Genomic DNA, 14,364 nt, shown 5'->3' with positions numbered 1-14,364 from the left:
GCGTCACAACTCGTCATCCAACAACACAAACCTTGATTCCTTGCTTGAGTCACCTTGACAGCCTGACTGGAAGTGATTGGGTTCACTCGACGTCCAACTCCATCCTTTCATCCTCATCCTCATCCTTATCCTCATCCTCATCCTCATCTTCATTCGCGTTCTGCGCCTTTCTCACATCTTCACCACGCTCTCGGTCGTTCCCGGTCCCCTTATCCTGTGTGATCCTCTCTTCGCCCTTTGACAAAGTCCCGTTGCTGTTCAAGCTTGGCAAAGGGTAGATCTCCGGAGTAGCCCGAAGTACCCTACCGCCTTTACCATATCGTATATCCCTCTTTGTCCCAGTCTTAACTTCCACGTCTACCGCGGACGACTCGAACGATCTCCTGGCCTCACTTTCACTTGCCCTTGAAGACTCTGGCTCGTCCACATTGATGTCTGCTGTTGGGGATACGCGACTGATAGGCTGAGAGGGAGTTGGAGGAGGGGACGACCAACTTGGTACGACAGGTAATGCTCTTCCTTTATGGAGGATCGACGAACTGGCAAGATATCGAGGATCGTTGAACGTTCCTTTACGAAGAGAAGACCTGGTCTTGACACTGGTTGTCGAGGAAGCGGAAGAGGAAGAAGGATAATTCTGTTTGATGAATTGGTGTTGGGTGAAAGAGGGAGACGAGGGTCGTGCTTCGTTTTGGGAAGGGATCGGAGGAGGCGGTGGTGGTGGCATATCTATCCTATCCTTTTCTTCTGGTGAGAATTCTTCCTTGCCTGAACTCCTCCGTTCATTGAACTGTTTCGGCGAATATGGCTCGCGATCCTTGCCCTTTTGTCCTGTCATAGTCACCGATACCGTCGAAGCTGATAGACCTTTCGACTGGTGACCTTGAGTCTGGAGGTGGGGATGAGGTCGATTGTCCGGCGGATATTTCATCAAATGCGAGGTGGGTGGGAACATTCCTCGTAAGTTGTGAGGATGGGTTGGGAACGGACAAGGTCCAAGCGATGGATCGGTGAGATGGGGACATACCGACGAGAAGATGGATTGAGTGGGTGGGGGTGATGCAGCTGATGGGTTTGTGATGGTGAGACTAGGAGTGGATTGCCTTCTCGAATGATTATCGGATGACATCTCCTCGTTCTGTTCTAGACGAGATGAGGTCGAAGGGATTCCATGAGGAGGTAGAACGACGGTAGATCGACTATACTTGTTGTTGTTCCCAGCGAGATCACTCCCTTCACCTCCACGTGCCGCCCTCCGATGCACCGTCACACTGACCCCATCATAGACTGGAGGAGGGGTCCCACCTCTCGAACTCCTCTTACCCGTCGATACGTAGACGGGTTCTGGCCATCCCGAAAGAGCAATCATGAGTGGAAGGTTCTGTGTCTGTGTCTGTGTCTGAGTCTGATTCTGGGTCTGGGTCTGGGTCTGGGAGGATCGTCTGTTGAAAGTGGAATCGCGAGCATATGGAAGGGCTGATGAGGATTTGGGTCGAGCGAGAGTAGTCGAAGAGGAGGAAGGTGGTGGTGGTGTTGGGGGCATCGTGTGCTACTTTGATGCTGTATTGCTCTCGTTGAGACAGATGGTCGACTGTAGACTGAATGGATATGTCGAGAGACAGGAATGGATTGGATGGGTCGAGTGACAGCCTTGAGAGGTGTGATTGGGAGAACGGTGAAAGCGAAAGACAGTGTCGATATGATCGAATGAATGAATGAATGAATCGCCTTACCGCCGGTTAATAGATCTTGGACCGATTCCAACCAACACCTATCGAGGGGTCAGAGTTCCCGTGCCCCTGTAGATGATCTACCATGTATGAACAAATGATGTGATGCTCTCAATAAATCTTCCTATACCATATCACCCTCCCACCCCCCCTCTACCTCGCAAGATTGCATAAACATCAACATCCCCAACAGACCGGCGATTTCATCATTCCAAAGTCGATGGTGCCAAAAACGAGATAACCGGACTCTTGATCGGTTATGGATCATTCCCGGTGTGGAATTCCAAACGTTCATTTTGACTCTGTCAGATCTCCCCTCTGTCACTTTTGCCAGATGCGTACATGGATCAAACGACATACACTTGCATCGTCGACATGCGGTGGATACATGGGGTGATATGTACGAGTAACGACATCAAACACACTTGCACTCTCACGACTTTTGCGTCATACCAAATAATCTGGCGACAGAGATTACCTCCTCGCTACCTTTCTTCGGTACCTCGTATACCTCCACTGTCATATCGATCACAGGTCTCGGTCTCTCCCCATCCATCTTGGCTCCCAACAAGAAGTTCTCCACTTGCCCGGAGATCTCCTTCCGACGCCGTTTTGTCTTCTCCACATCGTTGGGATTGGATGAGGTGTCGAATGGCGGCAAAGGTGGTAAGAATGTGGACTGAAACACAGTATCCCATGAATCAGCTTCTTCAGAATAATATGCTCAAAGTATTTGTCAAAGAGACTTACAGCCTCGTCATCCGCGATTATCACTGCCAGCTCCCCGCCTTCGTCCTCGAGTATCGCCACAAATCGATATCTCCATTCTGCCTTTTCTCCCTCTGTGTCATTACAGCTCTTACACCAAGTCCCCTTGAATGAACTCTTGCAATGGCAACAATACGTTTGAATGAATGTATCGTTCTCCTGTAAACCACGAGCGTGGAGGGATTTCACTCGGACATGTAGGCGGTATTTGTTGCAATTAAGCTGATTGAAGAGGATTTGCTTGATGGTGGAAAGAGGATGATCGATGGGATTTGTATGAATAGTCCCGACATGTGTGGCCAAACGTGGTGTAGGGGGAGGATCAGGACGCGTAATCGGTTGAGGAGCTTGATGAACGACCGCTGGTATAGGGATGGGTTCGTTGACCCCTCTTGGATCGCTGGTGTCTTCCTCTCTCTTCAGTGCTTCAATCCTCCTTATGTTATTTTGCGAGATTAGTAAAATGTTATCACCTCAAAAGCAAACTCACTGCTCGATCTCTTTTGCCTTCGGATCACTCTTCTCGAGCAAGTAACATCTCCTCCTGTTCCACCCCTTCGCTAATTGCTCCTCCGTTGGCTTCTCCGACCAAGCAATCTCCAATTCTCCTCTGTACAGCTTCCCTCGAAGGTTGCAAATCTTGACAAAATTGCCTTGCTGGAAGTACCTCTTCTCGTCCTCTGGCGGATTGTCATGTATTGCGATGGTGTACAATGCACTGCGAGGAATACCAACGTTGACGTTATGATAATTGCGGAGTGCATGGCGATTACAGGTTCCGTCCGCAACGTAGAGTTCATATGCCGGAGTTCGGGGGTAGTTGTATTGAGCGTGCATGATCTGCCTGGAAGTGAGCAGAAATACGATACCAGAGACAAGCGACGAAGGCATATAGACCCACTTTGAACGTTCCATCGAAAAATATACCATGACCGACATCGCCGAAGTTCCTGTCCATTCTCTCGCCGTTCAATCCGAGAGATACCCGTCTGCCAACACCTCCTCCATCAGATGTCCCAACAGTATTGCCCTCTCCCTTCCACCACTCATACAGGGCAACCATTCGATCAACCTCCTGGCGTTGTAAGGGAGGTTGCATATCCCTCGAATTGGCCAGCTTGAGATCCTTCCCACTCCGCAAAATGGCCCAAGTGTTCTCGGCAATAGCATTGTTTGACGAGTATGCATTACCTTTGGTTTTGTCATTATATATCGATACTCTCAAGCCGCGGAAGAGTATCACTTGGCCAATGCTGGCGTGAGTCGGCAGCTCAGACACGGTTTTGCGGAAAATTGAGATAACGTATTCTTCTGATTTGGCAGGATCACCAGCATGACGACTCGGATCTGCGATCACGACTGACATCGTCATGTCTCCTGCGAAAGCAAGCGTCTTTGTATCAGTATGGGTGACCAAATATCTGATCATTCTGACGACGCACCTGAAGTCGCGATCCTTTTCGGAAGTGTACTGTCTACTATAACACCAATGACATTGACGACGGTTCGGCTAATAAGACTGCCCAAAGGAGTATACTTGGTACCCTGCAGAAATGCGGTCATTCGGTATGCACTTGTACGGGCTGTTCACTACTCACAGCGATCACAAAAGGTCTCTTTAGCTCTTCGACGCCTCGCATCCGAGCTTGAGCCGATCGGCTACTCTCAGCCTCGGTTTCCAGCCTCTGAGCCCGGACTCGAGCCTCAAAATCCCTCCTTGCCGCCTTCCTCACTTTCTCGTCGAGTTCACTCTGAGCCACCATGGGAGAAGGACTACTCTGAGAATGTCCCAACATAATCTGCTTTCGCGCTTGATCTTCGGCTTGACGGTCTGAACTCTGCTGAAGCTGATCCTCGGAAAAGCTACGGGTGGACTTGCTCGGTGTTCGACCTCTGGCTTCAATGATAAGAGGTGGACTTTCCTCAGCCGGAGGAGTATTTTGTAGACGAGGCGGTGGACGTGGGTCCACAAGATCTTCCGAGTCATGAGGAGCAACGAAAGGTGGATGATCTATGGGCTTGGTGATATCGCCGATTGGTGGTCCGAGCTGTGTGACTGTTCTGGTGTTTTCCAGGTGAAGTGCGCCACCAGTTTCATCTGACCCCTCTTTCTTCTCCAACTCTATCTTCGCCCTTTTCGTGTCAGTCACACCTGTTTCCTCCTCATCAGATACGATGGTAGAAGGTCGTTTGTATCTGTTCACAGACTCAGAGTTCGTCGAGGTAGGTTTGGACACGGGTCGCGAGAAAGGCGGGACAGGATGAGATAGGAGTGGACGTAGGTTCGATGATGTTGAGGATGATGCTGTGATCAGAGGTCTCGCGGGTGCTTCGCTGGTTGGCGATGCGACTGGAGAAGGAACGGAAGGAGCAGGCGGACTGTCGTCGAACCAAGAAGGCGCGACACTGGGTTTTGGCGGCTCTGCCAGTGCATTCCAATCAGCTTATGCATTCCGTAGTCCATTCAACAGATGGAGACGGTTATCATAAGCCATAACTCACCGGCGAGGATCTTGATAGATTTCTTCCCGGCATACTGCAGCAGTCTCTCTCCGTTCCCTTCAAGAATCACCTCAACGTCGTATCTACCTTGACCCGTACTAGTGACATCTACGACCTTCATCCCTCCTACTGCTATCGACAATTCTCTCTCGCTCATTTCCACCTTCTTCGAGTCCTCTTCCATCCTTTCCATCACCTTCTTCGCCACTTCTCCGACCGGCGAAGCTTGCGTCTCAGTCGTCCATAGGGAATGGAAGAGACATAATTTGATCCTGTATTTCTTGACTACAGCCGGTCCACCTTGACTAGGAACATATGTGTATGGGTTCGACGTAGGTTTAAGAGCATCCAATGTGAATCTGCTGTCGATACAAAATGTGATTTGAGGGATGGTTGAACCGGAATGTAGAAGATTAGGCCATTGCATCTTGACTTTCCCGACGAGGTGTGTATTGGGCGGGATGACGCTATCCGCTACGAGCTGATCGGGAGCGAGTGATGTCGAAGTGGCAAAAGCCGGGGAAGAGGCAGAGTTGGAGATCATTTTTCGCCTCTCAGACGAGCGCTCACGCCCTCATCAATCGCAAGTAGAAATGATGAAGTCGATGGGCAAACGATGATTGGATAGATCTCAAGATTCTTGACCACTCAACATTAGGAGAACCCAAGTTGATGTTCGAGGGTTGACGCGTCAAGACATATCACGTGACTTGATTTTACGCTTATCTTGAGTGGCAACAGGACCGCGGTGGCGAGTCGGACATCATGCATCAGTCGAGGTGAGGTCCTGCATCTCCCCATTGATTGTCATGATGAAAGGTGTTAAAGCTATTCGTGGGACAACTAGGAGCGTCTCATGGCATGTTGGGATCCTTCCATTGACAAAAAATAGGGATCATACAAGCACACTTATCCCCTGATGTCATGTCAAATCCTCGGACCTTCATGACGCTTTTTGCTGTTGACTTACCCTATGTAAAGGTCTCAGAATACTCATTTTATCTGATCAAGCAGAAACATGGGATGTAGACTTATGGTGTGATCACGGTCTCCTTTATGTAGAACGGCAACCCCGTACTCCCCATCTTGGAACAGTCTGATAATGTCAACACCGATAGTCAAGGGGCTTTCTTTTGTATAACAGGACTCTACAATGATTGATGTTCTCGAAATAGAACAATTCCTTTCAATAGCGATGAGATCACGACATTGTTGGCTGAGAAGGAGACAGAGCTATTACCTCACTGCCGTTTGTGGTAGAGAGTCGCTTGATTGTCTACCCAAAGGTTTCAACTATAAAGGTCCTCGAGGCGACCCAGTAGATTCGACACTATTCCTCACTTGCCAACATCTTCACCCCTGTGTGAAGTCTCAAATCCCTAATTGCACAATTTTTCAACTCGACTTGACATGTCTGACAATCAGAACACAAGTTCCAATACTTCTTCCACGAATGATGCGTCTGACAGCGACGCTTTCCGACGTGCGGAACGCATGGCTAGCCAGCAGGAAGAGCTGAACTCTCCCCTAGCTCGCTACTTAAGGATCCTGGCGCATACTCAGGCGGTGGAAAATATGCAATACGCCAACAATCCTCTTCGAGAGCCGCCCCAGGCCAGCAGCGCGGCCTCAGGCCCATCCACCTGTGAGTCTACGGCGTTGCAAACCAATCAGTATCCAGTCCTTCTGTTCGTTGATCAGATCGGCCTCTCTTCGGATCTTACGATGAGGATCATGCTGATGTCCTCTTCCACATGATCTCAGCTGCTTCTGCGGGCACCTCCAATACTGCAGCAGGTCAAAGCAGCACCACCAGGTCTGCAAATGATTCGAGTGCTCCCTACAGCAACACCAATAGTAGTCAGGACTAGATACTCGCCGATACAGGGGAAGCATGGTCTTGACAGGATGTGTGAGAATGGTGTGAATAGAGGGAGGGATTTTTTCCGGGTAGCAGAGTGGACGGCGCCATGCATATGATTAGCCCGCCATTAGCGATCCTTACGAGGGGTGTAAAGGACAATCAGCGTGACTTGGATACCATGCTGTTAATGGTACAATTGGAAACCGCATCTCTAGGCGAGACCATGCACTCAATCTGAGAGGCCCTTCACAAGATCGTGGTACCAAAACGGAGACCAGCAAAGCTATATCGGGTGAATTGGTAGTCCCGACAAGACTCCTCCCGCTGTCCTTCAGACTCAGCCCATGAATTGATACTCGCCAAGGCGACTGATCTGGAATCTGAATCTGTACGTGGTATTAAGGATGCCTGAGCTTCATGTGCACTGTCTATTATCCATCGCGTTCACGCAGACGACGCGAGGGAGGTGTGCATGCAGCCCGTGACATCCATTGTTGTATGTAGATTCCTATCCTCAGCTTTCTTTTCGTCACTCTTTCCTGGCGGTTTAATCTTCTTGCAATTTTCCTGGCTAATCAATGTACACCAAAAGAGCCTCAGAAGCTCCCACTGAGACTGTAGCTTGACCATTGGTCATTTTTACGCTTTCGAAATTCTCCACACCCTGCGCGAGACATGTCCCGTTGGCGAAGCTCTGACCCCCAAAGGTGGGATTTTGCCCAAGTTCCTGCTGAGAAGTCGAATATGGGGCTGTCAGCCTTTTTGTTCTGACAGAGGTCGAACCAGAGGGAATTCCTGTGAGGACGACGGTCTGCGAAGGTCGACCGGTAGTCGTGCTGTTGGCGAAGTAGGCAGAGTTGTAGACAACGGAGCGAGATAGTCGAAAACCGGCATAAAGCGAGTATACCCCAAGGGTGGATTTTCCGTCGTCAACTTGGGCGATGGAAGACATGCCCTGGATGGCGGAGGCAGCGAAGTAGGCACCTGCAGAACATATATTTCAATGGCTGTGTGGTTCATGAGGTTATGTAGGACTGACCGTAATAAGGAGCAAACACGTTGTTCTGACCCCACCAGGAGTAAGGACTGTTACCAATTGTTCCTGAACAAAACACAGTTAGTTACATTTCACTCTCGGCAGGACGAAAAACTTACCTTGGTGGAAATGGAGTCTCTGATAGCCGAGTTTAACGGACTGCAGGACATAATCTACAATCCACAACGCCGCCCCGTAAGTAGGAGAGATACCGCCACCCCCGCAAGTGGCCGAATTGGTCTCGCCAAAGAAGAGCGGTTTCGGGCCATAGGAGTTGGCAGCGTTAACCTCTGGTTGGAAAGTCGCCACGTATGAAACTATGTTGGAGTGGTTCTGCAAAGTCTGCAAGTTGGTTCGCGATCCACCACAAGCAGATTGAGGGTACGAGTGATCGGCCCATGATTTGACGTAGTTCAAGGTACCGGCGTTCTGCTCGACTGGACCCAGCTCCTGGATGGAGAATTTGGGAGGTTGGAGGAAGACTCCTCCTTGGATGATATTGGTCTTTCCAAGCGCGGCTGATACGGATTTCTGCCAGGATACTTGGATTTGGGCATCGAGGGCTGGAGTCCATGATTTCCCTCCGGCAATCGGATCAGAACTGACATACACTGGATGAGATTAAACGTCAACCTTGAACCCGCATAAGTGTACGACACACTCACGGTGTGGCTCATTGCCTAGCTCGAAGGCGTATAAATTGTCCATCTTGGCTACGGCCTGTTGCGCCGCGACGATCGAGTTGTTAAGATTGGCCAGTCGTCGATTCAGCCCAATCGTTGTGGGTCTCTTTAACCCAGCAGCAAGATCGAAGAACCTTCGCAGTCAGCCCAACGTTCCTCTTCGAGATGACTCACGAGGGTCCGTAGTTGAGGGTGGCTGGTGCTGCACCAGCAGAAGGTACTGTGTAGTTGACGGCTGAAGTAAGAGAAGGAGAGAAGGTCGCTCGGTCTCTGTCGGTATCGTCAGTATACCCTAAGCTTTGCATCCGTTCCGTACCCTAGACTCACTGTGTAGTCCCTCCTATTCTCACTCTGGTAGGTGCGCCAGCGGCATTGTCGAGATTCGTTAGACATTGTTCGGTCGCACTCAGGCCGACGTAGCCCGGGAAGGCGAAGAACTCAAGACTGACTTTGATCAGTACGTTGGCAACTCCATGACAGAGAATTGCCACCTACGACAGGGCAACAGGAGCTGGATCCTTGATTGCGGTCTGTGCACCGGTCGTCAGGTCGAAAGTTGGATTCGCTGCACGAGTGATGACTGCAGCCGACGCTGTAGAAGACAAAGCGCCCAACAGGGTGAACAAAGTGACGGTGGACAACATGTTTTAGACTGAGGATCGACTGAGCGCATACCAACATCAAGTGTGGTGTCCCACGGGGATGTTCTTGTACATGTCGGGGCCATCATGCTTCTCCGGATCATGAGCCGGTAGGACCAGTATTGACCGGGGCAACTTTCAGCCGCTACTTCAGTCCTTCCATAATTGAGAGTTCGGATTCGAACCCCGATTGTCCAGCTGAGCACATGTCAGTCAAGCATTTAGCGTGCTTTAGGCTCAAGATCATCCCCTGGTCGCAGTACAAATGGCTTCGTGTCTTTGGATTCCATGTCGGTCATTGTACGTGAACGTGTAATCGCAGCCCTTCTCTAGGCACCTATAAATACCACATGTCGAGAACTTCGTCTTGGCCGGTCCGATTTGACCGAGGAGCTCCGAACTATTTGCCTCCATGTCAGCAGTTCATATTCGAAACCATCAAACCGCTGTCAAGTCTGTACGACAAAGATGTGATCGAGCCTCATCCAAGAAACGCTGTGCTGAAGGGAACGGGGAAGTACGCTTTTGCAACGGTACCATGGCCGTGAAAGAACTCCTTTCGAAGTTCTCAACTTCTCGGTGGTCAATAAACCTGTATGACTGTGCTCTTATGAACGACCATGAACTTCCTGACGGTCTCGAGCATGCTTTGATTGGCTCTGACTGGCCTTACAAGAAAGATTTTCGTCCTGAGGCGGGCCACGGTAATCACCTGCTTGAATGCATGACGCAGCAGGCTACCCATCATCAGATCTTAGGCGGAGATCCAATATGAGTGCGGAACTGGTGGTCATTTCAGTCTATGCTTGTGGACAGGGTGTTAACCTCGCTCAGCATTCACAATTCCTCACAGCAGTACAAGAACTATCAAAATGCTATGACCTCATATGCCTCCATTCATGTATCCCTTGGCGACAACCCTGGTCCGTCCTCTCCTGGTCAAAGAGTCTGACCTGAAAGACTTCCTTGGTCCCGGATTATCTACCCGTAGCCGACCTTTGTACTTCAAATCCTTGCGTAGGCAGAGCTGTAGTCAGGACTGCACTTATATTCACTGCACTCTCGTACTGAGAGATGGGCTGAACCCAATCGATATTATAGTCCCCCTCGGTTTCTGTTTCGATCCAACAAAACTCTTACACATTGATCCATCGCTGCACCCCTTTGAGACACTCTCCCACCTACCTTCACATTTCTTGCACATTATGTCAGACGATCTCACAGCGGACACCGACTTTGGGGACTATCTGAAAGAACTGAACGAGCAAATTGAGCAGACCAATCGGAAGAAAAGCGACCTGCCTCCGCCGACTACTGGTGAGACTTTGAGCTTCTGACCCGTAAAGTGTAGAATGAGCATACTGATTGCTGCACAGGAACTTCTGCTCGCTCAGATTCTTCGAACACCGCTGCCGCGCCTGCCGGTAGCAGTGCCTCCACAGACCGCTTTTGGATTTGGAGTGCACCCGTAGGTGCGCTGAGCTGCTCGCAATAATGTCGGCTGCTCGAGTGGAAAATTTAAAGCTGATTCCACGTCTCGGCGGGTGTGCAGCCGCAACCACTTTGGTAGAGGGTACTAAAACCAAACAGCCCACCACCGGAAGTGCCAGCACTGCCGCTGGTCAGAACAGCACCAGCGGATCTTCCGCCGATGCGCAAAGGCAGGATGGAAGTGCGTGAAAGATACATTCTGGATGACAATTGGATATCGATGATTGTACGCGACGGAGCTGTTGACGCCGAGCAAGCTAGTGCCGTAGACCGAATGCAGATATTCATCGCAGACTTTTGGCCAGTATGTCTTTCGTGCTGCTTCCACGAGCAGTGGTGTGACCTTGTACAGTTCCAGTCGAGCTCTGTAGGCATCCTCTCCTGTGCTTCTGTTTCCTTTCCCCCTTTCTCAGTAACGAAGAGGAGCGAGCTGTCGGAAGTGTACTCCTGTGTAGTGAACGATATAACTCCTTTCTCATATGATGAGAAGCTTGGCGCACACCTTCACACGCCCCGTCAGAAGAGACGTCAGTTGCCCCCTCTTTGTGCCTTCTTCAACATACTGCTTGTATCCCTGAATCCATTCGCCACTCTATCACACATCCTTGCTCCCAATTTTTTCCTTCCCATCAATCAAAAGCAATTACATTCCATACAGTACACTTGTAAAGGACCACATGTCGGACCAGCTTGGTATGTCTCGGAGCATTATCGCAGCATACAACGACCAACTTCGAGCGCTTGCCGAAGCCAATGATGAACGACTGAGAATGGCCGCGGCGGAAAAAGCATCTGGGGAAGGGAGTGCCGAGCCCAGTTCTACAGAAGGAAACAGATTCTCAGGTAAGTTCATGAGATCACTTCGAGAGGAATAGCGCCCACTCATTGGCCGACTGTCTCCTGTGACAATTACTTCGCGTCACCCTGACGAACCTCACCTCTTGTCCACATTGGTGATGCCCGTCGTTCTCCATCGACTGGACGACTGTATTGATCGTCCCTTCCCTTCCCTTCCTGGCATTCGCTCTTCTCTGACTCTGATTATTTCCCGGCTGAAGACGCAAAACTCAAAGGTCGAAGAAGGCGCGTCAATCTCCCCATTGACTCTACGAATTGTGGCTGCACAGCCCGATCTAGGCCAACTGACGTCCGGTTGAAAAGGATTTCAAATGAAGACGACGAACTCGGCAGTCCAGAATGCTCGAGGCATACAGTCTTGGATGAGTCAGCGGAAGTCATGGCTCCACCAGGCCCCAGACAGACGTTTCCCTCGACGTCTTACCCTTCACCTTTGGCAGTTGATCGACCTAACACTTGGAGTGTCAGTACATCACCATTTTGGCCTCGTTCCCGCGTTTCTTTCGAAGATTCTATAGGTCCAGCATCCCATCAGTCATCCTCCTCTACCATGAGTCCACCCTCGAAGCGCCGATCATCCCTCAGCACGCGTATTGGCCCTCCAGGCTCTCCTTCTACCCTCAATCCAGATGCTGAATACCTGTTGCCACTCTCAAATTCGACAGAAGCGGACCATGCTCAGATGCGGTCGTTGGCAGATGATAATCGGAGTGGCACAGACAGGAATTGAATAGGACGGTAAGCAGGTCAGCAACGGAAAGGATCAAAGCAAAAAGAGTTCGGGTACGTCTGCGGTGAATCAGAGCGATAGTCTATCTTATCGTATCATTCAAGATGCAATGCTTGATGAGATTCCCTGCGACAGCATTCCCTTGTAGTGAACATTACATATCAGGCACCCTCTACCTTTTGATAGCGTGTCATTATAGAGGGCCATAACCCACAACAAAAGACAAAGAGCAGACTCAATTCCGATGTGCAGCCGCACTAACTTAAGATTGACAGCGCAGAGTGTTTTCAGCTCGTTTTAAGTACGAGCAAACACCTTCCCAGCCGATCGTATCATCATCATTGTCAATTCTTCACTTCTGGCTCTCGCTCACTGTACAGTATATACCACCGGCTTCTATGACTGGGGCACAACCACCTGACACTGGCGCCTAGGGGGGCGCCACCCCCTCGTCTTGGGTAGCGTCGTTCTTATTACCCCACCCATCACATATAATAGACGTATCACCCTTCGTATGTTTATGATGTTGCGACTCTGCTCTCCTTTGAGCCCGTGCCCCTTCTGGGCCGCTTTTCGCTAACTCTCAAGACTGTTCTTGTCTCGACTCGTAGAAGGACAAGTCCCTTTTACTTCAATAGCCTGTCAGACTTTCGAACTGATATTTATTTGACACAGTATACTCCTTACACGTCCTTGGGTCTATCGGATTCCATGCGACACGATCAGCTCCTTGCAAGTGTGGATTCGCTCATTTGCACTCGATTTCGAGTTAACATGTCGCACCTAGTGAATGACCTTCTGTACCTTTGTCGCTCTCCTTTGGCATATGAGAAGACGGGCTCGGTCGTCCTTGATGCCTTTAGCTCATCAAAACTCGGGTCTTCTTGCTCATTCAGCCTCTTCATCCCTTTTGCATGAAGCAATCTACCTGTGGTCTGATGCCCTTGTCCCGTTTCGCTTAACAACCTCACCTCTCCAAAGGGTCCAGCCCTACCGACATTGTGATCAGTTTAGACAACTTCACATCTTTCCAATAAACATCATGTCAAACAACCGAGACGACGACCTCGAGAGCTACCTCTCTGAACTCAACAGGCTACGAGAGGAGAATGAAGCCGAAATGAGGAGAAGAACAAAGCAGAAGGCGGAAGCATCTACCCAGGCGTCCAATACGGCTGGAACGATCCACTCGACTGGTATGTCACTTCCATTGACCATCTCACTTCTTGGGTGTTAGGGGCTAGTTCCTGCCAAAGCTAATCGCCAATCGATCATCACAGCGGCATCAGGATCGTCGACCGCACCCGCAGGTACTGTTTGTCAGGGTGAGTCGAGCATACTGCTTCAGGATGGCCTGCCTTGTGAAACGATGAAGTCAGCTGTACATAAGGCTGATCCTTTGATAGCGACCTCGAGCCAAAATGCCAGCACTGCCGCGGACAAATTCAGCGCCAAATGAGACGCTACTAGCCCACCAAAGGCAGCCGAGTGGCGTGTCTCCACGCATCTGACTTGTATTTGGCCCATGGGACACAAATTGGCGAGACCACCAAGAATGGCAGGGGTTGCTGATAATGAGGGAATACGCACAGTGTTCATGCATGCAATTTAGGGTTGACATCCTCCGCTTATCGTGACTTGATCCATTCAGTGACATTATAGTCCCTCCACTGACCGTCACGACCGTCCTTTGTCCCTTGTATTCTCATAATCTCACATCAATGTGCGTCTCCCTTCAACCGCCACCTTGCGTCCCCATGTACATATATCCACCATACGACTCGCCTTTCTGGAAATCTTCCTCCGTTCCCTTTCCTGCAACATATCTCACTTAGTCAAATCGCACTATTCCCACATCTCTGACCTGCTTGCCAATTTCACGGTGTCCCTCCATTCACCATGTCAGACGACCAGAGCAGCCAGAACCCCGATGGCGGGCTGAGTGCCTACCTGAGTGCCTTCTCTGTGTTGCTAGAAAACGATCAAAAGCGATTGGAAAGCATACGAGACCAGAAAGAAGTGTCCAGTATCGCTGCTCCTTCAGATGCCACTGGTCATTCC

The 14,364-nt window shown here is 50.2% G+C and overlaps 6 protein-coding genes across 6 annotated transcripts; 3 read left to right on the top strand and 3 right to left on the bottom strand.

Annotated features, from left to right (window-relative positions):
* Nucleotides 1–82: 82 nt before the first annotated feature.
* On the bottom strand, nt 83–1,543 carry IAR55_005632 (uncharacterized protein; the record flags this gene model as incomplete). The annotated part of the gene is made up of 1 exon (XM_066948723.1): nt 83–1,543. One exon carries the CDS (start codon nt 1,541–1,543, stop codon nt 83–85), a length of 1,461 nt encoding a protein of 486 aa, XP_066800496.1.
* A 620-nt stretch (nt 1,544–2,163) lies between these two features.
* Nucleotides 2,164–5,544, bottom strand: IAR55_005631 (uncharacterized protein; the record flags this gene model as incomplete). Its single annotated transcript, XM_066948722.1, has 7 exons — nt 2,164–2,409; nt 2,481–2,934; nt 2,989–3,338; nt 3,400–3,875; nt 3,941–4,043; nt 4,097–4,920; nt 5,001–5,544. 7 exons carry the CDS (start codon nt 5,542–5,544, stop codon nt 2,164–2,166), a joined length of 2,997 nt encoding a protein of 998 aa, XP_066800495.1.
* An 866-nt stretch (nt 5,545–6,410) lies between these two features.
* On the top strand, nt 6,411–6,871 carry IAR55_005630 (uncharacterized protein; the record flags this gene model as incomplete). Its single annotated transcript, XM_066948721.1, has 2 exons — nt 6,411–6,645; nt 6,702–6,871. 2 exons carry the CDS (start codon nt 6,411–6,413, stop codon nt 6,869–6,871), a joined length of 405 nt encoding a protein of 134 aa, XP_066800494.1.
* A 564-nt stretch (nt 6,872–7,435) lies between these two features.
* On the bottom strand, nt 7,436–9,227 carry IAR55_005629 (uncharacterized protein; the record flags this gene model as incomplete). Its single annotated transcript, XM_066948720.1, has 7 exons — nt 7,436–7,848; nt 7,904–7,966; nt 8,020–8,511; nt 8,566–8,687; nt 8,758–8,853; nt 8,911–9,027; nt 9,079–9,227. 7 exons carry the CDS (start codon nt 9,225–9,227, stop codon nt 7,436–7,438), a joined length of 1,452 nt encoding a protein of 483 aa, XP_066800493.1.
* Nucleotides 9,228–10,429: 1,202 nt separating this feature from the next.
* On the top strand, nt 10,430–10,904 carry IAR55_005628 (uncharacterized protein; the record flags this gene model as incomplete). The annotated part of the gene is made up of 3 exons (XM_066948719.1): nt 10,430–10,541; nt 10,601–10,696; nt 10,777–10,904. 3 exons carry the CDS (start codon nt 10,430–10,432, stop codon nt 10,902–10,904), a joined length of 336 nt encoding a protein of 111 aa, XP_066800492.1.
* A 2,441-nt stretch (nt 10,905–13,345) lies between these two features.
* On the top strand, nt 13,346–13,762 carry IAR55_005627 (uncharacterized protein; the record flags this gene model as incomplete). Its single annotated transcript, XM_066948718.1, has 3 exons — nt 13,346–13,499; nt 13,584–13,628; nt 13,710–13,762. The coding sequence occupies 3 exons, from the start codon at nt 13,346–13,348 to the stop codon at nt 13,760–13,762; spliced, it is 252 nt and encodes an 83-aa protein (XP_066800491.1).
* Nucleotides 13,763–14,364: the final 602 nt, after the last annotated feature.

The sequence above is a fragment of the Kwoniella newhampshirensis genome, chromosome 12 (genome assembly GCF_039105145.1).
Source record: "Kwoniella newhampshirensis strain CBS 13917 chromosome 12, whole genome shotgun sequence".
Taxonomy (NCBI): Eukaryota; Fungi; Basidiomycota; class Tremellomycetes; order Tremellales; family Cryptococcaceae; genus Kwoniella; species Kwoniella newhampshirensis.
The sequence above is the reverse complement of the archived record's forward strand: the minus strand, read 5'-3'. Positions and strand labels throughout refer to the sequence as shown.